The sequence below is a fragment of the Oncorhynchus gorbuscha genome, linkage group LG05, assembly GCF_021184085.1.
Source record: "Oncorhynchus gorbuscha isolate QuinsamMale2020 ecotype Even-year linkage group LG05, OgorEven_v1.0, whole genome shotgun sequence".
Lineage (NCBI taxonomy): Eukaryota > Metazoa > Chordata > Actinopteri > Salmoniformes > Salmonidae > Oncorhynchus > Oncorhynchus gorbuscha.
Genome location: NC_060177.1, coordinates 63,956,559 through 63,980,256, shown reverse-complemented (window position 1 = coordinate 63,980,256; position 23,698 = coordinate 63,956,559). Strand labels below are relative to the sequence as shown.

The window sequence follows — 23,698 nt, the reverse complement described above, 5'->3', positions numbered from 1 at the left end:
GTGATTGAGGTTATTTAGTAGACTGCTATGATTGAATAATATGGTCAGATAGGGCTGCTTGCTGTCACATCACTTTTCTTTGTTACGATACAGTGATGGTTTTACATATTCTCTTCACTGTTTACTCAGCTGATTGTGCCCATTTGTCCATGTACTGATACACTACACTGGGCGTAGACATACACTACCGTTCAAAAGTTTGGGGCCACTTTTAGAAATGTCCTTGTTTTTGAAAGGAAAGCTAACTTTTTGTTCATTAAAATAATATAAAATTGATCAGAAATACAGCGTCGACAATGTTAATGTTGGAAATGACTATTGTAGCTGGAAATGGCAGATTTTTTATGGAATATCTACGTAGGCGTAAAGAGGCCCATTATCAGCAACCATCACTCCTGTGTTCTAATGGCATGTTGTGTTAGCTAATCCAAGTTTATAATTTTAAAAGGTTCATTGATCATTAGAAAACCCTTTTACAATTGTTAGCACAGCTGAGAACAGTTGTGCTGATTAAAGAACGACAGTTTTGTTGATTCTTTAGACTAGTTGAGTATCTGGAGCATCAGCATTTGTGGGTTCGATTACAGGCTCAAAATGGCCAGAAACAAAGAACTTTCTTCTGAAACTCATCTGTCTATTCTTGTTCTGAGCAATGGAGGCTATTCCATACAAGAAATTGCCAAGAATCTGAAGATCTCATACAATGCTGTGTACTACTCCCAGAGCAATGCAAACTGTCTCTAACCAGAATAGAAAGAGGAGTGGGAGGCCCCGGTGCACAACTGAGCAAGAGGACAGGTACATTAGAGTAGATAGTAAATAGTATGCGCAAAACACCAGTCTCAACATCAACAGTGAAGAGGCGACTCCGGGATGCTGGTTTTCTTGTCAGAGTTGCAAAGAAAAATCCATATCTCAGACTGGCCAATAAAAATTAAATATTAAGATGGGCAAAATAACAGACAATGGACAGAGAAACTCTGCCTAGAAGGCCAGCATCCCGGAGTCGCCTCTTCACTGTTGACGTTGAGACTGGTGTTTTGCGGGTACTATTTAATGAAGCTGCCGGTATTCCCATATTCTTTTTATCAATCACTTCTTCATCCATCTCAAACTTTAACTACACTGAATAAAAATATAAATACAACATGCAACAATTTTACTGAATTAGAGTTCATATAAGGAAATAGGTCAATTGAAATATATTCATTATGGATTTCACATGACTGGGAAAACAGATATGCATCTGTTGGTCACAGATACCATAAAAAGTAGGGGCGTGGATCAGAAAACCAGTCAGTATCTGGTGTGACCACCACCACCGGCAATCGAAGGTGATCATTTGCCAGCTGAAGCCGCTTACGACACCAAACTGTTCAGGTCAAGACCCTGGTGTGGACAACGAGCACATAGATGAGTTACCCGGGGACTGTTTCTGACAGTTTGTGCAGAAATTCTTGGTTGGTTGTGCAAGCACTCAGTTTCATAACCCCAGTATCATTAGCTGACTGGGTTGCTGGTCTCAGACGATCCCTCAAGTGAAGAAGCCGGATGTGGCGGTCCTCCGCTGGCGTGGTTACATATGGTCTGTGGTTGTGAGGCTGGTTGGACATACTGCAAAAATTCTCTAAAATGATGTTGGAGGCAGCTTATGGTAGAGAAATAAACATTCAATTCCCTGGCAACAGCACTGGTGGATATTCCTGCAAACTTGAGACATCAGTGGCATTGTGTTGTTTGACAAAACCACATTTTAGAGTGGCCTTTTATTGTCCCCAGCACAAGGTGAAACTGTGTAATGATCATGCAGGTTTAATCATCTTAATATACCACACCTGTCAGGTGGATGGACTATCTTGGCAAAGGAGAAATACTCACTAACAGGGACATAAACACATTTGCGCACAGCATTTAAGAGAAACGCTTTGTGTGTATGGAACATTTCTGGGATCTTATATTTCAGCTCATAAAACATGGGACTAACTCTTTACATGTTGCATTTATATTTTTGTTCTGCGTGATATCCAAGCCTCGCCTGTGTGTTTATACACACACGCATGCACCTGCACCAGAAGACAGCCAATCCATCATTGCTAAACTGCAGTATTTAGATAAGGCTGACATTCAGAGTCCTACTGGTTCTCAATTACAAAGGATGTTATTGCACGTGATAGGCAGGGGAAATGAGGTTGCAGACAAGGCCAGGCGTGTAAGTGCAAGTCAATCGGTCTCTGCAACACGCAGGCCAATTTGTCATTGTCTTTTTCAAGAAGGATCCAATCTTACCTCAGAATAATCCTACATATCTAGTGATTTCAGCTCACCTGCTTAGTATGAATAGAGGACAATGGCAATAGATACCAGACTGCTGTGAGTAATAGCCATCTGCAGGACTGAATGGTACATTTCTGCAGATCTTATCATGACTTTACAGATCATATCAATTATAAAGGACATCCTGCAAAGCAATCTTAGAGGCCAGACTGTTGTTGTTAAGTGTTTAATGAGTCCCTCCCATCTGAACAGATATTATATCAATTGACATGTATCACAAATATTGGCAGTCAAGCACTTCCAGGCAGTTTGTAAAGATGTAAGATATACATTTAAATAATAGAAAACACAGTCTCATTCAGATAGAAAAACTTAGACATTCTCTCACACACACACACACACACACACACACACACACACACACACACACACACACACACACACACACACACACACACACACACACACACACACACACACACGCACACTGTCCTTTCAGAAAGACAGACTAGACACCGTGCTCTCCTTGATCACATAGAAGTCAGTGTTTCTGCTAGATGGTGCTTGGTACCTGTTCCTTTAAGGCTAGTCTTTCTGAATAATGCTCATCATCCTTTGAACATCTCCATGACATACAAAAACCGAGGCACACTTACACTATAAATTATTTGAGAAACTTTAGAATCTAATTCTAAATGGAAGATGCACTAACGTCACACAATTGCTACTAAATCACAAATAAAAGGCTGCAGGGCACACTTCCCTTGGGATCTACATCAACAAAATGAGGATATAATTACAGCTGCATGCACAAGTTCAAATCAGAAACAATGTTAGTCTCTTACACCTCCAACATCCCTGTCACCTCCAACATCCCTGGGTAGAAGCAGGCCTAGGGATAGTCTTCAGAAGAGGTGGCACCCCAGCAACAGCCCCCTCTCTCTCTGAGGCACACTGCATACATGGGTTAATTTAAAGGGGGGGGGGGGGTGACTGGGGTACAATATTTCAATGCATTCTGAGATTTTGAAAATTATTTTAACTTTCCTTTGCCCAAATAGATTTCTACAATGAATAGCTATACCCCTGGCCCTCAAATCATTGCTGGACTCCACCTACTATTCTGCAACTCCTGACAAGCTAGCTATACAATATCTATATATACACACACACACCTATTCAACTCTTTGTGGGTGCTATACATAAATGTGGTTTCAGTTATCCAACAACATGCGAATTAAGAGTCTGACTAGAAACTTCATACGGAGAAAAGGAACACTGTATTCTATGTTGTGAACGTACAACTTTGTTATAGGACTAAATATGCACAAACAGTGCAACCGTACACCCGGAACGATACATAAATGCGACACACATAAAGAACATACGTCTGCTCTAGGGTACAACTACTGTACTCAGTTGCACTGTAGACCAGGTCAAACCAAACCTCTGCAGCATCCCCGAAGACCAGGATCATATTCCAACATTACATTGCAGACAGCCCACTGTTCAACCTCGGGTTGGGTTGTCACCCTCTGTGTTCAACTTTACAGAACGTTGCTTAAAACAAGGGAAACCTGATACTGACTGATTATACTTACTCTACATATGTTCAGAAACTGTTACATGCATATCAAGCAGTCATGGTTTGAGATCACCCTTTCACAAATAGATACCTAGTCAATGGAAACAAATGCAGCAGGACAACCATCTCATGATCAGATGCAAGAAAGACTCAGGAAAACAACGTAATACTCCACATGATAAACAACACATTGACAACCAAAAGACCAGACATTTAGACAGACGGCTGTTGCAACAAAACCAAAATTGTTTTCTGATCATGGTTCTCTTTCACATTAAAGACATCTCATCACAACGGACCAGCTCTGCCTGAGTGTGTTGGTCTCATCACTATATTCACAATGAGACACAATAGTCCAAATCCTGGACAGACAAAAAGGACAGCTGGATGTGTAATGGACAGTGTGAGCTCAGTGGTATTGCCATACATTACCATCACACACACACACACACACACACACACACACACACACACACACACACACACACACACACACACACACACACACACACACACACACACACACACACACACACACACACACACACGCACGGTCAGTTGCATTGGGCTACCACAGGTGTGTCTCCCGGATCTCTGAGATGATGTTGCTGGCTTTTTGGAGAGCCTGAAGTGAAGAGAGAGAGAGAAGGATACTGGTGTTAAAAAGGGGGAAACAGAAAGTACAACACAAAGTGCATGAGAGTAATTAGGGGTACTAGTAGCACTTGTACAGTACCTCCAGCATCTGGGCCACCTCTGTCCTCTGTTGTGCTGTGTCTTGGGACTCGATGAGCAGCCCCTGCAGCAGGTTCTGTTTGTACAGCTGGCCCACCAGCTCACTCTGCAGACGCTCCTTCACAAAGTTCACCAGGAAGTGCATCACCGTCTTGGGAACACTGCAGACACACGTCACAAGACACACAGTTAGCTAGGCCAGAGAAGGCTCAACTCACCACTAACTGGATACCCAAATAATAACACCCCTAAATGCCCTGGAGCGCCGGTCTCTGACCTGTCCTGAATGCTCTTGCGGACAATTAGGAAGTAGCATTTGATGAGGCGTTGAATGACCTCACAGTCTCTTTGCTCGCGGGCAGTCAGCTTTCGGGACACCGGCACCGCCTGTCAAACAGAGCAGGGGTCAGATGTTACAATCTGTCACAGATCGAATCAGATACAGTGCTGCTCTACAGGGTAGCGCTGGGTCAGTTCTGACTGCTGATTCCACTACTCACTGTGTCCAGGAGGTTGATGGCCTGGCCCTTTACAGGGCTGCTGAAACCTCCCACTGGTGCCTTCTCCTCAGCCACTTTCTCATTCATCCAGCATTTATCTCCATCCTGCAGGCCCTAAAAGAGGTGAAATGGGGGGGGTCAATTCAATTTAGTTGTTCAGGTGTTAAAGTCACAACTGGCTTATTGGAATTCCTCAAAAGGTGTGATGTCCATACTGGTACGAGAAGACCGCATCAGACTCTAGAACCCTCTGGTCAACATTAGGCTCATCTATATGCATGAAAGCAGAGCATGTGCTTTGAGTTGAGGCAGAATTACCTGTTGACTGTTGACAGATGCGGAGACCTGAGCAGCATCAGTGAAGTCTGGGTGCTTTGTGTTGATGTAAGCAAGCTCAATTTGAACCAAGTTGTGGACCTGAAACAGTTTGGTGCTCAGAATCATTCACGAACATAGACAGACCACCAGTAAGCAATAGCACTAAATTGTAGAATAATTACACAGGATTTTTGTACAAAACAAATTAACTGAAAATGTCAAATCACCAAAAAAATGTGTCTTACCATGTCATTAGTAATGGGCAAGCGCTTCCTGAGTAAACTAGTCACCACCTCCACAATGGAGTCGTGCAGCTTGGGAAACCGAAGGAGCTCCTGAAAAACACACAGCATGTCAGGACGCATACAGAGACACTTCTATTACAATTTGGTTCAGGCTTGCTTTGTAATACGTGTTGTGCAGTGTCTAGCGTACCTGCGTGCTGTAGGAGGAGCAATGCTGGATGATCCTCTGCAGCTCCTCGTGGACCAGCTCCACACAGCGCAGACTGGGCTCCTCCAGACGCTTGATCTGCCTCTTCACCAGCAGCTCAAAGGAAATCTCAGGTACAAAGAGGGCCGGCCGCGGACCCTGCAGCACAGCACAACACAGACCTCTATTAACATAACTCATGTGATTCACACAGACAATGCGATTGGAGCTGATGGGTATTACCGTAGCATTGCGGATTGCAGTGAGGATGTCGAGCTCCGTCAAGCCCCCCAGGGGGTCAATAGACTGAAGAGTGCGGCCAAAGGTCTCATGGAATATGTAGCAGATCCGAGCCCCCCCGCAGCTTACCAGAGAGGAGGACAGAGGAAGCAGTATCAGTGGCTGTGTCCGAGGGTTGTCAACATCAGATGCAGTCAGCCAGAATGAGTCAATACTTGCTTCACATGCTTGAGGAAATCAATAAATCAGTGAGCGGTACAGGAGCTATTGAAATGAACCCACAAAATATGAAATGCCAATACATGAACACCTACAAAATTACAAGGAGGCCAAGAAATACAATAAACGCCTGCTTAAGTGAAATGCATTCAGCAGAACAATAACCAAGTTTTCGGTCACAAAATGTCCGCTGTGCAGATTCTAGGTGGTTGCTAAATATTTGGTGGTCAATGAGGAGTTGCTCCAATACAATATAAAATACTAAAAGATGATTGGTGCCTGGATGAATGAGCCTAAAGAAGTTTAACTACTCACAGTTCAGATGTCTGGATGTGCGTGGCGGTGCCCTCGATGGTGTTGCAATAGTCGCTGGCGAACTTGGTGACGATCTGTAGCAGGGTGGAGCTGTGGTCCTCTACAGGCTGGCCGTAGCTGCTGAACCGGGCCTGGTACTGGGCACTCAACACCGTCACACGCCTCTTCAGCTCCGGCAAGCAGTCCCTGATGTGGTGCATGAGCAGGCGGCTCAGGGTGCGAGCCAGGTAGCGGGAGCCGCAGCGGGAGGCCAGAGACGGGTAGTGGCGCTGGAGGAAGGCCTGCTCGTCCCGTGCCGTGTCCTCTATGCTCTTCTGCGTGTTGATGTCATGCTGGCTCCTAGCAGGGGGAGACATGGAGGATGACAGCTGGAGTTCCAGAATACTCCACAGTGCATCTGATCATGCAGAACGTCACCTGCTCCAGCATAGCAGGAAATTATACACGCAAATAGGATGCAACACTTTTGAAATGGACGTTACTGTAGCCGTACAGATTCCTTTAGCACTCTGGAGGAATGTGCTAAGCTGAGGTCCCTACTGACTTCAGACAGCCTTCCAAGGCGGTTGCTATGATTGCTAGTGTGAGCTGTCGGTTGAACTAGATTGTCTCTGCTCAGTGAAATTACTTCAGAAAATGACTTACCATTTCAGCCTTTGAGGGGCAGATATGTTTTTTTTTGTGTTGCAATTCTGTACCCTTGGTGAAAAACCACTCAGATAACTCATACATCAGCCCTGTGCTGGAGCCCCATGAGTAAGACATGGCACACATTATCTCAGCAGGATATGTGAGAACAATCTCAAAGTAGAGAGAGACAATCATTCAGAAATTAGAGCTTTGTTTGAAAAATGCAAACGAATTGATCTGGTGAATAGCAGGGCCATTGGAATATTCGTTGTTTATAGCACAAAGGTCTCTGAGGGTACTTGAGTTAATTTAACGACCATAATGATTCAGATCCTTTATACTCAATCAGATGTGATACATTGGCCTAATATTTGTATAGCATCATTCACTGCTATGGGACTTCATCTTTTTAAGCACCGAGGTGACATCACCCAGTAAGAATTAGGTAAATCTGTTAAGTTGTAGGCATATGGACAAACCTGTTGACCACTCCCACAATTCCGAGCCGCACTGGAATGACCCGGCCCAGCAAGACCTCCAGAGCATCTGTCCCTGCGTCCATCAGGTCCAGCTTACTGACCACCAGCAGTGTTCTGCGGCCTGCAAGACACATGGACACAGCTGGGTAAAGACACACCCCTTTTGTCCATGGCTCTTTCCACACACACACACACACACACACACACACACACACACACACACACACACACACACACACACACACACACACACACACACACACACACACACACACACACACACACACACACACACACACACACACACAGCACTTGAATGGCACAGTTCATTATCTAATCTAAAATATTGTGTATATAGCAATCACTGATGTTAAAAAACCTAAAAAGTAACATTGACCATGTTTACTGATGTTTAACACATCTGTATCAATGAGCAAACAGGGTACCTGCAAGTTCCATGAAGTTGAATAAGACTTAAGACCTTTTTAATGCCACTTGGAAGGCAAATTAATACAAATTTGAAATCTGCTTGTGCCACACAGACGCTAATAATAGGGCTAGCTCTTTCACCAAAGGCTATATACTACATGGCTCATATTATCAAGCAGGTGTGCTATTCTAGCAATGAGCATTCTCCTGTAGTCTAACAGATGTAGTAGCATAGTGGCTAGGCTATAGATGGCTGAAGCATGGGGTTGCCCAACTGTATTTGTTTAAGCTACCCCAATGACCTAATCATCAGCTAGATCACAACTCTAAGGGTTTAGAATTTTGGCTTCAATACCACTACCAGCTTAGTATAATGATACTCAACACCATACTGATACCACTGTGAAAAAATGCCTTAAATGTCAATATACAGAACCATTACTGTATAAAACAAGTGGTCCACTCTCCATCTGGAGAGCTAGGGTAATGGGTGAGCAGTTTGATCCAGCACTGCTCAAAACACACCTGAGTCAGCTTAACAAGGTCCTGTTGAGCTGTTGATTTATCAAATCTGGTATGTTAGAGTGGGATTGGAATGAGTCTACACACCCAGCAGCTCTCCTGGAGGTGTTATGCTAGAAAAGACTACAACGCCAAAACATTTTTTTAAATCCCTCTTTCAGTGAATCTGGTATCACATGGCTATACTTGGGAGCAAGGTAGCTCAGCAAGAGAGCTCTAGAACTGACAGTGCCAAGTAAGACGTGAAAGAAGTTAACTATTTCATCTAACATGTTCAGGGAATGCATAATGAATATATTGATGTGCTACATGACAAAATAACCAGATATATTTTTGGATCTCTCGAGATGAATTTGCCTGCATGTTTTTTGTGCATATTGCCCTAGGCTATGCTACATGTTTTACAACCAGAGGAAGTAGGAACTCAAACATTAGCTAGATTGCTAACTAAATACACTGCTCAAAAAAATTAAGGGAACACTTAAACAACACAATGTAACTCCAAGTCAATCACACTTCTGTGAAATCAAACTGTCCACTTAGGAAGCAACACTGATTGACAATAAATGTCACATGCTGTTGTGCAAATGGAATAGACAACAGGTGGAAATTATAGGCAATTAGCAAGACACCCCCAATAAAGGAATGGTTCTGCAGGTGGTGACCACAGACCACTTCTCAGTTCCTATGCTTCCTGGCTGATGTTTTGGACACTTTTGAATGCTGGCGGTGCTTTCACTCTAGTGGTAGCATGAGACGGAATCTACAACCCACACAAGTGGCTCAGGTAGTGCAGCTCATCCAAGATGGCACATCAATGCGAGCTGTGGCAAGAAGGTTTGCTGTGTCTGTCAGCGTAGTGTCCAGAGCATGGAGGCGCTACCAGGAGACAGGTCAGTACATCAGGAGACGTGGAGGAGGCCGTAGGAGGGCAACAACCCAGCAGCAGGACCGCTACCTCCGCCTTTGTGCAAGGAGGAGCACTGCCAGAGCCCTGCAAAATGACCTCCAGCAGGCCACAAATGTGCATGTGTCTGCTCAAATGGTCAGAAACAGACTCCATGAGGGTGGTATGAGGGCCTGACGTCCACAGGTTGGGGGTTGTGCTTACAGCCCAACACCGTGCAGGACGTTTGGCATTTGCCAGAGAACACCAAGATTGGCAAATTCGCCACTGGTGCCCTGTGCTCTTCACAGATGAAAGCAGGTTCACACTGAGCACTTGACAGAGTCTGGAGATGCCGTGGAGAACGTTCTGCTGCCTTCAACATCCTCCAGCATGACCGGTTTGGCAGTGGGTCAGTAATGGTGTGGCATTTCTTTGGGGGGGCCGTACAGCCATTCATGTGCTCGCCAGAGGTAGCCTGACTGCTGCAATTAGGTACCGAGATGAGATCCTCAGACCCCTTGTGAGACCATATGCTGGTGCGGTTGGCCCTGGGTTCCTCCTAATGCAAGACCATGCTAGACCTCATGTGGCTGGAGTGTGTCAGCAGTTCCTGCAAGAGTAAGGCATTGATGCTATGGACTGGCCCGCCCGTTCCCCAGACCTGAATCCAATTGAGCACATCTGGGACATCATGTCTCGCTCCATCCACCAACGCCACGTTGCACCACAGACTGTCCAGGAGTTGGTGGATGCTTTAGTCCAGGTCTGGGAGGAGATCCCTCAGGAGACCATCCGCCACCTCATCAGGAGCATGCCCAGGCGTTGTAGGGAGGTCATACCGGCACGTGGAGGCCACACACACTACTGAGCCTAATTTTGACTTGTTTTAAGGACATTACATCAAAGTTGGATCAGCCTGTAGTGTGGTTTTCCACTTTAATTTTGAGTGTGACTCCAAATCCATCCTCCATGGGTTGATAAATTTGATTTCCATTGATCATTTGTGTGTGATTTTGTTGTCAGCACATTCAACTATGTAAAGCAAAAAGTATTTAATAAGAATATTTCATTCATTCAGATCTAGGATGTGTTATTTTAGTGTTCCCTTTATTTTATGGAGCAGTGTATATTGTTGCTAGATATATCCATTCAATGGATCGATCTAACGGTACATTTTATGTCCCACAAAAACATTAAATTGTGTGCCTATAGGCTACTTAGGGTATTAACCGCAAATGGCGCTCTCCACTCCGTATCATCTCAATTACATAGCCTACTCAGTTTGTAAAGTGGTTATTTCCTCTATAGTGACAGTAGATAAATAATTGTTCTACTCACATAAATCTGCAACTCTGTTCTTGTTCAACTGTAACAGTAAAAACTGTCTTTCCCAGTTACCTTTAGAAATGTTTCTCAACTGTCAGTAAGTAACGTTATGCTTGCACTTATCAGAATGCATCTTTCCCTTCACTGTGCGCAAAAGGTGGGAGAGGGAGTGAGAACAAGCAGCGAATCAGGGACAGGACAAATACTTTCATAGCGGGACGCAGGTTAATGCACATTACTGTTGAATAAATAATGGTTTTAGAACCAAAACATCTGCAGGAACGTTGTGCAGCCTAATCACTGACATTACAGACATAAGCCAAATTGCATAGGTAAGAGGAGGGCAATGTCAGTGTCTGTAATTTCTGGTTTATTGTCCCAGCTCTAGTTAGTGTTGTCTATCAAATTGTATAGGCTACCATGCGCTTTCCTCTCCCGCTCTCCTCTGGCAATGGCCCGACTCCCATTGGCACATGATGTTCACACAAGGAAGCGAACATGTGGTTGGAAAGCTCAGGAAAGTGCCTTGACTATTATTTGATGTTCTATTTTTTTTCTTTCTTGCCACGTTGGAAACAATTAAGCAGAGACACAATATTATATTGTCGTCCACGTTTAAGACCTTTGAAAACGGAACTAAGGCATTTAAAATCAGATAAAAATTCATTTAAGACTTAAAACACCCTGAAAATTATATACAGTGCACTTGGAAAGTATTCAGATCCCTTGACTTTTTCCACATTTTGTTACATTACAGCCTTATTCTAAAATGTATTAAATTATTTTTTCCCCCTCTCAATCTACACACAATACCCCATAATCACAAGGTAAAAACAGGTTTAGAAATTTTTGCAAATTTATTTCAAATAAAAAATACTGAAATATTAAATTTACATAAGTATTCAGACCCTTTACTCAGTACTTTGTTGAAGCACCTTTGGCAAAGAATACAGCCTCGAGTATTCTTGGGCGGCAGGGTAGCCTAGTGGTTAGAGCGTTGGACTAGTAACCGGAAGGTTGCAAGTTCAAAAACCCGAGCTGCCAAGGTACAAAATCTGTCGTTCCGCCCCTGAACAGGCAGTTGAAAATTCTGCCCCTGAACAGGCAGTTGAAAATTGAGCTACATCCTGTAGCTCTAACTCCAAAAAGTTTTGGGACACTAAAGTCCATGGAGAATAAGAGCACCTTCTCCCAGCTGCCCACTGCACTGAGGCTAGGTAACACTGTCATCCCACTCTTCAAAGGGGGTGACACTCTAGACCCAAACTGTTATAGACCTATTTCCATCCTGCCCTGCCTTTCTAAAGTCTTCGAAAGCCAAGTTAATAAACAGATCACTGACCATTTCAAATACCACCGTACCTTCTCCGCTGTGCAATCCGGTTTCCGAGCTGGTCACGGGTGCACCTCAGCCACGCTCAAGGTACTAAACAATATCATAACCGCCATGGATAAAAGACAGTACTGTGCAGCCGTCTTCAACGACCTGGCCAAGGCTTGCGACTCTGTCAATCACCGTATTCGGCAGACTCAACAGCCTTGGTTTCTCAAATGACTGCCTCACCAACTACTTCCCAGACAGAGCTCAGTGTGTCAAATCGGAGGGCCTGTTGTCCGGACCTCTGGCAGTCTCTATGGGGGTACCAAAGGTTTCAATTCTTGGGCCTACTCTTTTCTCTGTATATATCAACGATGTCGTTTTTGAGTCCCTGGCGGCGTAGTGTGTTACTGATGGTATGCTTTGTTACTTTGGTCCCAGCTCTCTGCCGGTCATTCACTAGGTCCACCTGTGTGGTTCTGGTGAGATCTTGCGTGGAGCCCCAGATCGAGGGAAATTATCAGTGGTCTTGTATGTCTTCCATTTCCTAATAATTGCTCCCACAGTTGATTTCTTCAAACCAAGCTTCTTACCTATTGCAGATTCCCAGCCTGGTACAGGTCTACAATTTTATTTCTGGTGTCCTTTGACAGCTCTTTAGTCTTGGCCATAGTGGAGTTTGGAGTGTGACCGTTTGAGGTTGTGGACAGGTGTCTTTTATACTGATAACAAGCTCAAACAGGTGCCATTAATACAGGTAACGAGTGGAGGACAGAGGAGCCTCTTAAAGAAGTTACAGGTCTGTGAGAGCCAGAAATGTTGCTTATTTGTAGGTGAGCAAATACGTATTTTCCACCATAATTTGCAAATAAATTCATTCAAAATCCTACAATGTGATTTTCAGGATTTTTCTTCTCATTTTGTCTGTCATAATTGAAGTGTACCTATGATGAAAATTACAGGCCTCTCATCTTTTTAAGTGGGAGAACTTGCACAATTGGTGGCTGACTAAATACTTTTTTGCCCCACTGTATTTTCCATATGTAACTCTGTTGTTGTTTGTGTCGCACTGCTTTGCTTTATCTTGGCCAGGTCGCAGTTGTAAATGAGAACTTGTTCAAATAGCCTACCTGGTTAAATAATGGTGAAATAAAAATGTTTTAAATTGTCTTGTCTGTGTGCTTAGGGTTGTTATCCTGTTGGAAGGTGAACCGTTGCCCAGTTGAGGTCCTGAGCGCTCTGACGCAGGTTTTCATCAAGGATCTCGATGTATTTTGCTCCGTTCATCTTTCCCACGATTCTGACTAGTCTCCCAGTCCCTGCCACTGAAAAACATCCCCACAGCATGATGCCACCCCCCCCCCCCCCCACCTCTCTGATTCGGGGGTGTTGGGTTAAATGTGGTAGACACATTTCAGTTCAGTTGGACAGCTGACTAGGTATCCCCCTTTCCCCTACTTCACTGTAGGGATGGTGCCAGTTTACCTCCAGACATGATGCTCCACATTCAGGCCAAAGAGAATCTTGGTTTCATCAGCCCAGAGAATCTTGTTCCTCTTGGTCGGAGAGTCCTTTAGGTGCCCTTTGGCAAACTCCAAGCGGGCTGTCATCTGCCTTTTACTGAGGAGTGGCTTTCGCCTGCCACTCTACCATAAAGGCCTGAGTGCTGCAGAGATGGTTGTCCTTCAGGAAGGTTCACCAATCTCCACAGAGGAACTATAGAGCTCTGTCAGACTGACCATCAGGTTATTGGTCACCTCCCTGACCAAGGCCCTTCGCCCCCGATTGATCAGTTTGGCCAAGCAGCCAGATCTAGGAAGATTCTTGGTGGTTCCAAACTTCTTCCATTTAAGAATGATGTAGGCCACGGTGTTCTTGGGGACCTTCAATGCTGCAGAAATGTGTTGGTAACCATCCCCAGATTTGTGCATCGACACAATCCTGTCTCGGAGCTCTAAGGACAATTCCTTCTACCTCATGGCTTGGTTTTTGCTCTGACCTGCACTGTCAACTGTGGGAACTTATATAGACAGGTGTGTGCCTTTCCAAATCATGTCCAATCAAATGAATTTACCACAGGTGAACTCTAATCAAGTTGTAGAAACATCTCAAGGATGATCAATGGAAACAGGATTCACCTGAGCTCAATTTAGAGGTTCATAGCAAAAGCTATGAATACTTATGTAAATAAGGTATTTTTATTTTTAATACATTTGCTAAAATATCTAAAAAACGTTTTTTGATTTGTCATTATTGTGTGTAGGTTGATGAGCTATTTTTTTTACATCGATTTTATAATAAAGCTATAACATAACAAAATGTGGAAAAAGTCAAGATGTCTGAATACTTTCCGAATTCACTGTATACACTGAAAAGACATGCAGTGAAAAATGAAGGAGCACAAGTGTACACTATGCCTCACCATCCTGGTCGACCTCGCGGGCCAGTTTGAGGGCATCAGAGGTGGCCAAGTCGGAGTTGGCAGGAGATACTGAGAGGATAAGGGAGTTGGGGTTGGAGATGAAGGATAGGATCATCTCTTGGACTTGAGCTTCTATGTCCTCTGGCTGATCTCCAACCGGAACCTAGTACAACAATAAATAACTACATTACTGCAATTAAATATACACATTTGTTTTCAATGAGTAATGTCATTAATTTTACCATGAGGAACACCATAGTTGTGCACTTTCAAGTTAGTGGGATTAACACACTGGTTTGGGCTTACCTTGGTTATTCCTGGCAAATCAACCAGTGTGAGATTGAGGACATGAGGAGAGAAAATCTTCAAATAGATGGGCTCAGGGCTGATTCCCTAAAGACCACAAGAGAGGAAAAGGGGATGGAGCGAGAAGCAGACAAAAGTAAATCAATAACGCATAAACTGGAGATAAGACAAATCTATCTACAATGTATACATACCTTGTTGTCTCCTGAGCTACGCTCAGTCTCTTCTTCAATCTCCTTGCGAATCTCCAAGAAATCTGTGAAAATCTATAATGCAAACAGAGATGGGATACTGAAATATTGACTTCACCAACACCCCTGGTGGCATGAAGTTAGGAAATACAGTACCAAGTTTCTCGGACAATGTAATGCCCTACTGCAAATATGAAACACTCAATGTGCAGTGCAAAACAGCTAAATAGATTTGTGCAAAGCGAAGATAGTGCCACATACCTGGTTCTTGCTATGAAGGAACGTGCCCCATTCATCAGCCTTGATCCCTTGACAAAAATATAAAAAGACTGAGTGTAAAATTGAGTGTAAAATAATGTGTAAACGGAAATGAAATACTTGTATCACATAACAGACTGATGGGGTTTATAAATATTTGGAAACTAAATATGACAGAGACAGAGTTTGTAAGTTGATGTGATGATTAGACAGAGGAAATGAAAAGACGATGAGGATGACAAGATGATATTAAGATGAATGACAACGCAACAGGTCCATGCATATAAACTATGGAAGTAAAGACCTGGGTAGCTGTTTGCATTTTGTTTTACCCCATTTCCTGAGAAAGGTGAAGAAGGGATTGTAAATATGTTAGAAAAGAGCAAACATCCCAAAGACCACTTAGGCTTTATCCAATGAGTGAAATTACATGAATGCGAGATATTGAAATTCATTGAATAAATGTCAACTGCACTGGCATTGATTTGTTTCAGTGTGTCCAGTGTACGGTTTATCTGCGAGAACAACATGGAGGCAGCTTTTAAAGTGACAATCACATCTTGTTTCTGTGTCAAGTGCATACCATTTTCTTGCAGTCTCCTCTCTGCCAATGGAGGCACATTCACCAGCTGCAACACTAGGGGTCGCCGTGTGACTATGCCTGATCCCCGAGGCAGAAAATCCCTTCCAACCAGGCTCTCCAACACAGAACTCTTGCCGCTGCTCTGTCATGGGAAAAGAGGAGATCAATTTTAGAAAGAGTTTAACACTTAGCTACATGAAGGATTCATTGCTATTATCTATACTTCCTCCATCTCCCTGGAAAGACTGTTGAAATTAACATATCAATGTCCAGCAATGTAACAATTCCCCAATGACACAATTCCCCAATGGAACAACCATTGATTCTTGCATTTTGATTCTGTACTGACCTGCGAGCCAACCACCACTATCTGAGGCAGCTGGATGATCTCTGCCCCCACTGTCAGGAAGACTTCCTGGAGCCGATTGATGATGGGAATTAGAGTCTCCATTTCTTAGGACCGGACACTACAGTTGGCAAAAGAAAGTGAAAGAAGCAATGGTGAGATTATAAACATATAGTACACAGGACTCTCCTTAATCTCCTACAAAAGGCAAAAACAAGAGACCTCTTGCAGACGGATAATACTGTGTAACGTATTAGCAACAAACAAACTACACAATAGCTTAATAGTAGTATTTGTTGCTGTGATTCATTAGCTCTCGTGATGATAACCAACATTACATAAAAGGCCCGCGGGTGGTCATGTGAAAAGGAATAGATTCAGGCCCTACTGTTCAGGCCCTACTGAGAGACAAAACTGGAATCGTTTGATTTGGGGTTGATAGCTGATTAGTGGCCAAAGTCCAAGATATGCTATATTCAAAGCTACCCAGACCTATCTAGCTAACCAGTTAACCTAGCTTGCTTATGACCCCTATCATGCAATAAATATAGGACTAATTTCGCAAACAACCAGACATTTAGCATTGTCAAGTCTTTCGGTATACAACATTTGGCTATTTTTTTGTTACATTTTACATTGTTTTGAAGGGGAACGGAGATGCTGCTGAACTTCCTAGTTAAGCCGATTCAGGCCAAGGTACTCTGATGAGGAAGCAGGGAAAGGGTAAGTGGCTAACGCTTTATTCGTTTCCTTACCAGAGAAGATGTTCCTCTCAATCCAACAATACCGTGCTCACTTCATCCTGCAAAGACAGCTAGCTACAGTAACGGAAATTCTGTACTATCCACAATTTAGCGTTATCTGTATTTTTAGCGACTTCAAACCGGGTTGTATTCAAGGCTGTCATTGAATTATTATTTATTTTTTTGAAAGAGGTGATTGGTCATTCAACGTTTTTCCGTATATTATACGGTTAGCTGATTGGTTTAAATACAGTCTGTCAAAAATTTGACAACGCCCTCTACACGCAACTCCCTCCTCTTGTTTCCAAGTGACATCACACATGTTTCTTTATGCTCTAACATTTAAAAGCACCATATTCAATGAGTGTGGGCCACTCTGCCCTTGGGGCATCTGCTTCGATGTAACCAATGGAATAATACATAAATAAATTATATATATGCATGTACACTTAACGTCAGCCCCTTGTGACTGGAACCCAGATGCGTGTTCACGAGAGTCAGCAGGGCAAAAGAGTTGCGCAAATTTGCTTCGTGGAAAGTCCAATCCAGGTCTGCTACAGATCAGATAATCACAGCACCCTGCCCCGACCGACTCGTGAACAAGCTGCATACCGTCTGATAAAAAAAACAGCAGAGGGTTGTATGTCTAGACATTACCAGTTTTAATCAAAGTAGTTAGTTAATGAGAATTATTCAGGAGAACAACAGTTCTCTCTGCATCTGTCTGACGCCAGAGTAAAAGGTAAACGATTTGATTTTCCCTAAAAGCTAGCCAACGGTTAGCTAACTAATATGCCAGGTCATGTGGACATTGAATAGTTAGCTAACATTTGGTTTACCACGATTAGTATATTCTGTAAATCATGCTTCATGGTCAAAGCCCGTCACACATCGGATCCCAAGCATCCTGAATTGACTTCTTGATGCCGCACTGATAACATCAAAGATTTTTCTAACTAACCCAAGATGGTCCACAGCCTGTCATTTCCAATGGAAGCAAATGCATCATAGTGGGTGGACTAGCAAGATGGCAGCTCCAAGCACGAGCTAGCGAGATCCTATTGGCGGTTTCTAACATATATTTCAGTTAGGGAACGCCTACTTTACGAATCGCGGGTGTGCAATAACTAAATTCGCCCTTGCACTCCGAAATAAAACAATTTTTAGAAACTTTGGTAAAGTCTACAAAACGTAGTCCGCTATGTTAATAACAGATTCTAGTTTGGGAACAGAAAACTCTATTGAGATCAAATGTTTCATTAATGAGAAAATTAGCAGTTTGTCTGACAAAATGCATCTCCTTCCATCTTCTGCCATTGCTGGCCACTGGACTTCCCCTCATCACCATATTTGGTAGTGAGTGGAAACGCCAACAAGATACTTCAAATGTATACATCTGGTGAAACATCTGGCACATTGTTCATCTGTGGTAGGTGTCCTAGTCCTAAATGATGCACTGAAATGTCTTACCTATTCTCTCATCAGCAAATATGGCGTCTCGGAAGAAGATTCTACTCAAGGTGATAATTCTTGGAGACTCAGGGTGAGTAGAATACTTGCAGTGTGAAACCTGTTCATTCCAAATTGTACTTACCATAGATCACATTCTTCATGTACATTGGGTTCCACTCATTTCGGGGTAAAGGTGCCTAAAGTATTATTTCACCTAATTTTGTCCCTGCCTATGTTTGTTCATCACTCTCCTCTATCTCCACACTGACAGAGTTGGGAAGACCTCTCTCATGAACCAATATGTGAATAAGAAGTTCAGCAATCAGTATAAGGCCACAATCGGTGCTGACTTTCTTACCAAAGAGGTGATGGTGGATGACAGGCTTGTGACAATGCAGGTAATAGACTTCTCTATCCTTGACCATGCACATCTTCCATAACCTCTCCTCGGTATTGTGTCCCAATACCATAAGTCTAAACCTGATAGGCTTGACTAAAATGTTTAGTTGAATACATTTCTCTCTATGTAACATGGTCCCTTTGGATATGTATTGAAGTGCATGTAGTGGTGAGTTCAGTTATGAATGTCATCCATTCTACTAGATCTGGGACACTGCAGGGCAGGAGAGATTCCAGTCATTGGGCGTTGCTTTCTATCGAGGTGCAGACTGTTGTGTCCTTGTGTACGATGTTACTGCGCCAAACACCTTCAAGACTCTTGACAGCTGGCGAGACGAGTTCCTGATTCAAGCCAGCCCCCGTGACCCAGAGAACTTCCCATTTGTTGTGCTCGGCAACAAGATTGACTTGGAGAACAGGCAGGTCTGTACATATGCCCAAATATGTGAAGTTGTGCAATTAAATGTTATGTCACATGTGCCAAATACAACCAGTGTAGATTTTACCAAGAAATGCTTAAGGGCCCTTTACCCACAATGTAGAGTTAAAAAGTAAGAAATGTGCAAAAAAGAAATATTAACAATAAAATGAATAAACAGACTATATACATGTGTAGCCCCAATGTTTGTGTGAAATGTAATTTGTTCATATGAATATTATATTACTGACCAGGTGACGACCAAGCGAGCCCAGGCGTGGTGTACGAGTAAGGGCAGTATCCCATATTTCGAGACAAGTGCGAAGGAGGCCATAAATGTTGATCAAGCCTTTCAAACTATTTGCCGAAATGCTCTCAAACAGGTAGGTTGATTGCTGATTGAATTTGGATAATGTTAAACTCATGACGTAGTTTTCACACTTTAAGAACAATTTATTGATGCAGATACAAGAATGTATTCACTTTGGAACTTTTTTGAAGTAATTAACCTGCCATGTTTTCCTGTCCTCATTGTTAGGAGTCAGAAGTGGAGACTTATGACTTCCCAGATCAGATCAAACTGAGGGATGACAGACCAGCCTCCTCTAGTGATGGCTGCAGCTGCTGAGGAAGGGAGGAAACATGAGATATACACATTGATGTTTGATTGAAGGGGGATTACAATAATGTACATTCATACCATTTTATGTCTTCACATATGCACGATCTCAGATGAAAAATGCTAACCCCCCCTGTTCTCTTTGAAGTTAATGTGGCAGGAACTGAAACATCAGTTACATCAATATCTGTATTTTCACCAAGACAACTGACTTTGTATTTGTCAAACATTTTGTTTTTGATACTCATCAGTCTTGCAATAATGTATGTTATGTCTGGGAGACATCAGATGCATTCTCCCTTATCAACGTGCCTTTCATTTCCTTGTGGTCTCTGTGCTAGCTCACTAGGTTTGTCATAGCAGTCACATCTATAATGGTTCCTCTTTAAAGAACTTGGTGTCACATTTATCTGCACTACTATTGCATTTCCTCTTCAAGGTGAAGACCTAAGTACAGCATATTTACATGAACAATGAAGAAATGGTAGACAGTTTTAAGCTGCTGATCAGAAATTATGTAAATTGTACAAATGGGAATCAAGTTTGTGTGTTTGTGGGGAGAGAGGAAACAAAGCTATCACTAGAAAATCAAATACGATCAGCAGTGTGTGCTTTATAATATGGATAATGCAGTCGGAGGGAAATTCCTGTTATCAAGTCTTGTTCCAAACTGGACATCTTGTTAGATGGGAGTTGAAATAGCTTTTCCCAGTTTAAGGTGTTAGGATGTGCTTTGGCCTGCAAATGTATCATAGATAAGGCAGCATCTCACACAATCAGACCTCTTGTTTTTTGCTTTGTATAATATAAATAACTATATGAACGTCCTCATCAATTTTACATAATTTTATAAATCGTTACGGTTGCTGTAAGTAGAAGTTGAACATATCTTAATATAAATGGTTAAATAATTTCCTGACAGTTGAATAAAAAGGTACAATTATGACTAAATACTATGAGGTAGATTGTGCTTTATTCAGTTAAAGAATTATGCTAGGCCTAGACCAAGTGAGTACTTGAAATTGAGGGAAAACAGTCAATATTTTTATGCTTGTATAAACAATATATACAAATCATACAATGACTGCACTGAACAACATTAACTAGAAGTAACCTTACAGAGTGTGTTTTCTGTAAACTATCATTCATTTACAACACATTGCTTATAAATAAGAACTTCCATAATTACTCAGTGATAATTTTAGACCAACAGACAAAAGGTATTGGCTCTCGTTTCAGTCTGATTTGATCATGTGAAAATATCCTATTAATTGTACAGGAATGTCTGGAGAAAACAAAGAAAAGTATCATTAAGACAGGCTGTGATCGAAAAGCTTTGCAGCTACACTATAGTCAACCTTTCATGTTATCCCTGTACAACCCACTGCACCTCTGTGAATCGCCAGAATACCGTCAAGTCAGGCAGGTTTTCAATCCATGTACGATGTGTCCATGCCCTCGCTGTCTGGGTGAAGCAGTCGCCCGGCCAGGCGCTCAATGTCATCCAGACTGAGTTGCCGAAGTGAACGTTCATAATCCTTTTGGAAGAGAAGGCAGTGTAAATCGCTAGCCTGAGACTGATAAAATCCTTCATACAGTAGAAAAGTAGTACCTGCAGTCTAAAGGTGAGAACATTCTGTACTTCAGCAAAAGTATGTGGAGGGATATTCTTAAACACTTAATTAGTAATTATTGATATAGTGTAGAAACTGAAGGGATTCATTGGGTGTGCGTGCAAAGCAGCTTATACTGCCAAATCAGAATAATGTACATGACCTGAATGTGTTTTGTTGGCGAGTATGACACGATTATGGATATGTACCAACAGCTGCCTACTCTTGTTAATGGAAATAATGTACCTTGATTAACTGTTCATGGACTTTAGCTGCATCTGCAGGGCTGAAGTGTTTCGCTAGTACAGTGGACAGAGTCTGCCACACCCCGCTGACCGCACTGCTACTGCTAGCCATCCCACTCCTCTCCCCTGCTGGACGAACCACCAAGTTTAACTTGGCCTCTGGCCCAATGGAATAATCGCTCAATCTGTGTTCATCTGTAACGAAAATGGACAAAGATGTGTATGGCTTTGTGATAGATGTACAAGTATGAATGTTATAAAGAATATTCAAGAATGCAGCAGGGCAATGTGTAACTTGGTAGATTCGGTGATGTGACATCCTCACACACAGCTGGGGTACTTCGACAATGCCAGGCTGTGTATGATTAGCTACAGTAGTTGGCCTTAGTGTAGGTACCTGCAAGGGCTTTCCCCTTGTAAAGCAATCGCTGCTGATTTGCAGGTATATTCAGACGTTCAGACACTAGTTCTTTCACCATGGAGACTTTTTCATCTTCTGTGACCTGAAATTGTGACAGATTAAACAACTGACATTTAATATTCTTGACAGTATTGATGTAATAGCGACAGCACAATCACATTGATATCGCTGAACTATTCCTCTTGGCAAGCTGACCATATCTACAGCAGGGCACATTATCTTCCCTGGCCTAGATCTGGTCTACTGAGAGGACTAACGCCCTGAACCGCAGAGCTTTATCTTCAAGCTACGAACATGAGCCAACTCTGCTTTTGTTGCAAACTTCATTTCCTGTAGCTAAATCATGAAGTTACAGACCTGCTGTGAACACACACTGCATCAAGATACTCAATAGCTAGATATAACAAATAGACCTTTCCTTTAAAATGCTAGCCCGTGATGCTGGAAAACAGCAGTAGCAGCTAGCTGACATAGCTAACTAGGTTAGCTAGCTACCGGCTCCAGTCTGCCTTTTGCTCATAAATGCTTACCTGTACATTGCACTCCTTTCCTTTAAGTGGTTTTATAGTTAAAATCATTGTATTGACTGTGTCATTGAAAACAATTCAACGTTATGATAACAGGTTTTTTGTTTCTCCAAACAGCCCAAACCTTATCAGCAATCATGTTCTAGTTACTTCCCCACTGCTTTTAATACTCAATATGCGCGTGCTGCCCCCTGCTGTGTGGAATATGGATTGACCAGTCAGGTCAGTCGATGCGGTAATCCGCATCCCCGCTATATATGGCCTGGATAAAGGTAGCTGAACGATCTCAAATTCGTGGATGGAGTTATAGTTGCAAGAATTGTGCATGATGAATAGTTTTAAACGTTTTTATCGGCTGTTTTGATATGGAGTGCAAATTAACATGCGATTTGTTTATAACATTAGGTAACAACATTAGAAATGTTTGAATTTGCTCATCAAATTCTTCAGAAAAATTCCATAGAGAGGAAGTCCCACAATTGCTTATTGTAATATGATGACATGACTTCCACGATTTTACCTACAAGTGCTCATTTCTGTGGTCACCTGTCTGTTTTTAGAAACTTTTGGAGAACAACCCTTAATATTAAGCTGTCATGAGAGAGTATACCTAATTACACTGGCCGTTTTAGAGCAGTTTAACCACGGGCACATAGTAATCCGCCCAAACAAGTCAATGGGAAAAGATCTCTAATGACAGAGTTCTGCTACTTTAAGAGAATAATAGCTACTCCCAGCTTGTATTTTTATTTTTTTGAAGTTGAAGACAATAATCGCAGTACTCTCACCCCCAAACTACTTCCTGCGGCTATGTGTAAGGGGCTGGTGCCAACCCAGAGAGGGGTCCAACCCTCGCCCGCAGCCTAAGGAGGCGCAAATACATCCAGCCAGCTCCCTGCTCCAGGGAGATGAGGGGAGAGGGCTGGAACGACCCAGTGTGGGGG

General features: G+C 42.7%; 3 protein-coding genes across 10 annotated transcripts; 1 reads left to right on the top strand and 2 right to left on the bottom strand.

Moving 5' to 3' along the window:
* Positions 1–2,484: 2,484 nt before the first annotated feature.
* On the bottom strand, positions 2,485–18,052 carry si:dkey-32e23.4 (dynamin-1-like protein). Of its 4 annotated transcripts, XM_046350646.1 has the most exons (19): positions 17,073–17,251; positions 16,321–16,438; positions 15,972–16,113; positions 15,693–15,728; positions 15,392–15,438; positions 15,134–15,205; positions 14,940–15,026; positions 14,634–14,796; positions 7,728–7,848; positions 6,619–6,957; positions 6,088–6,208; positions 5,848–6,003; positions 5,658–5,747; positions 5,413–5,511; positions 5,095–5,208; positions 4,872–4,981; positions 4,596–4,755; positions 4,412–4,484; positions 2,485–4,365 (listed from the first exon to the last, which is right to left on the bottom strand). In XM_046350646.1, exons 2-18 carry the CDS (start codon positions 16,420–16,422, stop codon positions 4,428–4,430), a joined length of 2,016 nt encoding a protein of 671 aa, XP_046206602.1. In that variant the 5' UTR covers positions 16,423–16,438; positions 17,073–17,251; the 3' UTR covers positions 2,485–4,365; positions 4,412–4,427. The 4 variants fall into 4 exon arrangements, with proteins under 4 accessions (XP_046206602.1, XP_046206601.1, XP_046206600.1 ...); XM_046350645.1 differs by lacking the exon at positions 17,073–17,251 and adding an exon at positions 17,900–18,052 and having other exon boundaries at positions 2,485–4,484; XM_046350644.1 differs by having other exon boundaries at positions 2,485–4,484.
* Positions 16,454–20,901, top strand: LOC124036286 (ras-related protein Rab-7a-like). 3 transcript variants are annotated; one of them, XM_046350649.1, is made up of 7 exons: positions 16,454–16,472; positions 16,965–17,040; positions 18,546–18,603; positions 18,784–18,910; positions 19,116–19,334; positions 19,584–19,712; positions 19,868–20,901. In XM_046350649.1, exons 2-7 carry the CDS (start codon positions 17,022–17,024, stop codon positions 19,955–19,957), a joined length of 642 nt encoding a protein of 213 aa, XP_046206605.1. In that variant the 5' UTR covers positions 16,454–16,472; positions 16,965–17,021; the 3' UTR covers positions 19,958–20,901. The 3 variants fall into 3 exon arrangements, with proteins under 3 accessions (XP_046206605.1, XP_046206604.1, XP_046206607.1); XM_046350648.1 differs by lacking the exon at positions 16,454–16,472 and having other exon boundaries at positions 16,781–17,040; XM_046350651.1 differs by lacking the exons at positions 16,454–16,472; positions 16,965–17,040 and adding an exon at positions 17,573–17,802.
* On the bottom strand, positions 19,762–22,939 carry LOC124036287 (ubiquitin-like protein 4A-B). 3 transcript variants are annotated; one of them, XM_046350654.1, is made up of 5 exons: positions 22,758–22,939; positions 22,204–22,309; positions 21,808–22,001; positions 21,360–21,486; positions 19,762–19,953 (listed from the first exon to the last, which is right to left on the bottom strand). In XM_046350654.1, the coding sequence occupies exons 1-4, from the start codon at positions 22,803–22,805 to the stop codon at positions 21,379–21,381; spliced, it is 456 nt and encodes a 151-aa protein (XP_046206610.1). In that variant the 5' UTR covers positions 22,806–22,939; the 3' UTR covers positions 19,762–19,953; positions 21,360–21,378. The 3 variants fall into 3 exon arrangements, with proteins under 3 accessions (XP_046206610.1, XP_046206609.1, XP_046206608.1); XM_046350653.1 differs by having other exon boundaries at positions 21,339–21,486; positions 22,758–22,938; XM_046350652.1 differs by lacking the exon at positions 19,762–19,953 and having other exon boundaries at positions 20,903–21,486; positions 22,758–22,938.
* Between the last annotated feature and the right edge of the window lie 759 nt (positions 22,940–23,698).

What these genes read in the sequence shown, in the direction of transcription:
- si:dkey-32e23.4 (XM_046350645.1), bottom strand. Translation starts at nt 16,422, where the DNA reads ATGGAGACTCTAATTCCCATCATCAATCGGCTCCAGGAAGTCTTCCTG. An exon ending in ATTGTGGGAGTGGTCAACAG is followed by an intron (nt 6,958 to 7,727) that starts GTTTGTCCATAT and finishes TCCCCCTGCTAG; the next exon opens with GAGCCAGCATGACATCAACA. An exon ending in TGCCCATTACTAATGACATG is followed by an intron (nt 5,512 to 5,657) that starts GTAAGACACATT and finishes AAACTGTTTCAG; the next exon opens with GTCCACAACTTGGTTCAAAT.
- LOC124036286 (XM_046350649.1), top strand. An exon ending in ATAATTCTTGGAGACTCAGG is followed by an intron (nt 18,604 to 18,783) that starts GTGAGTAGAATA and finishes CCACACTGACAG; the next exon opens with AGTTGGGAAGACCTCTCTCA. An exon ending in GCCGAAATGCTCTCAAACAG is followed by an intron (nt 19,713 to 19,867) that starts GTAGGTTGATTG and finishes CCTCATTGTTAG; the next exon opens with GAGTCAGAAGTGGAGACTTA.
- LOC124036287 (XM_046350654.1), bottom strand. Translation starts at nt 22,805, where the DNA reads ATGATTTTAACTATAAAACCACTTAAAGGAAAGGAGTGCAATGTACAG. An exon ending in GAAAGGAGTGCAATGTACAG is followed by an intron (nt 22,310 to 22,757) that starts GTAAGCATTTAT and finishes TCACAATTTCAG; the next exon opens with GTCACAGAAGATGAAAAAGT. An exon ending in TCCATGAACAGTTAATCAAG is followed by an intron (nt 21,487 to 21,807) that starts GTACATTATTTC and finishes CTCTTCCAAAAG; the next exon opens with GATTATGAACGTTCACTTCG.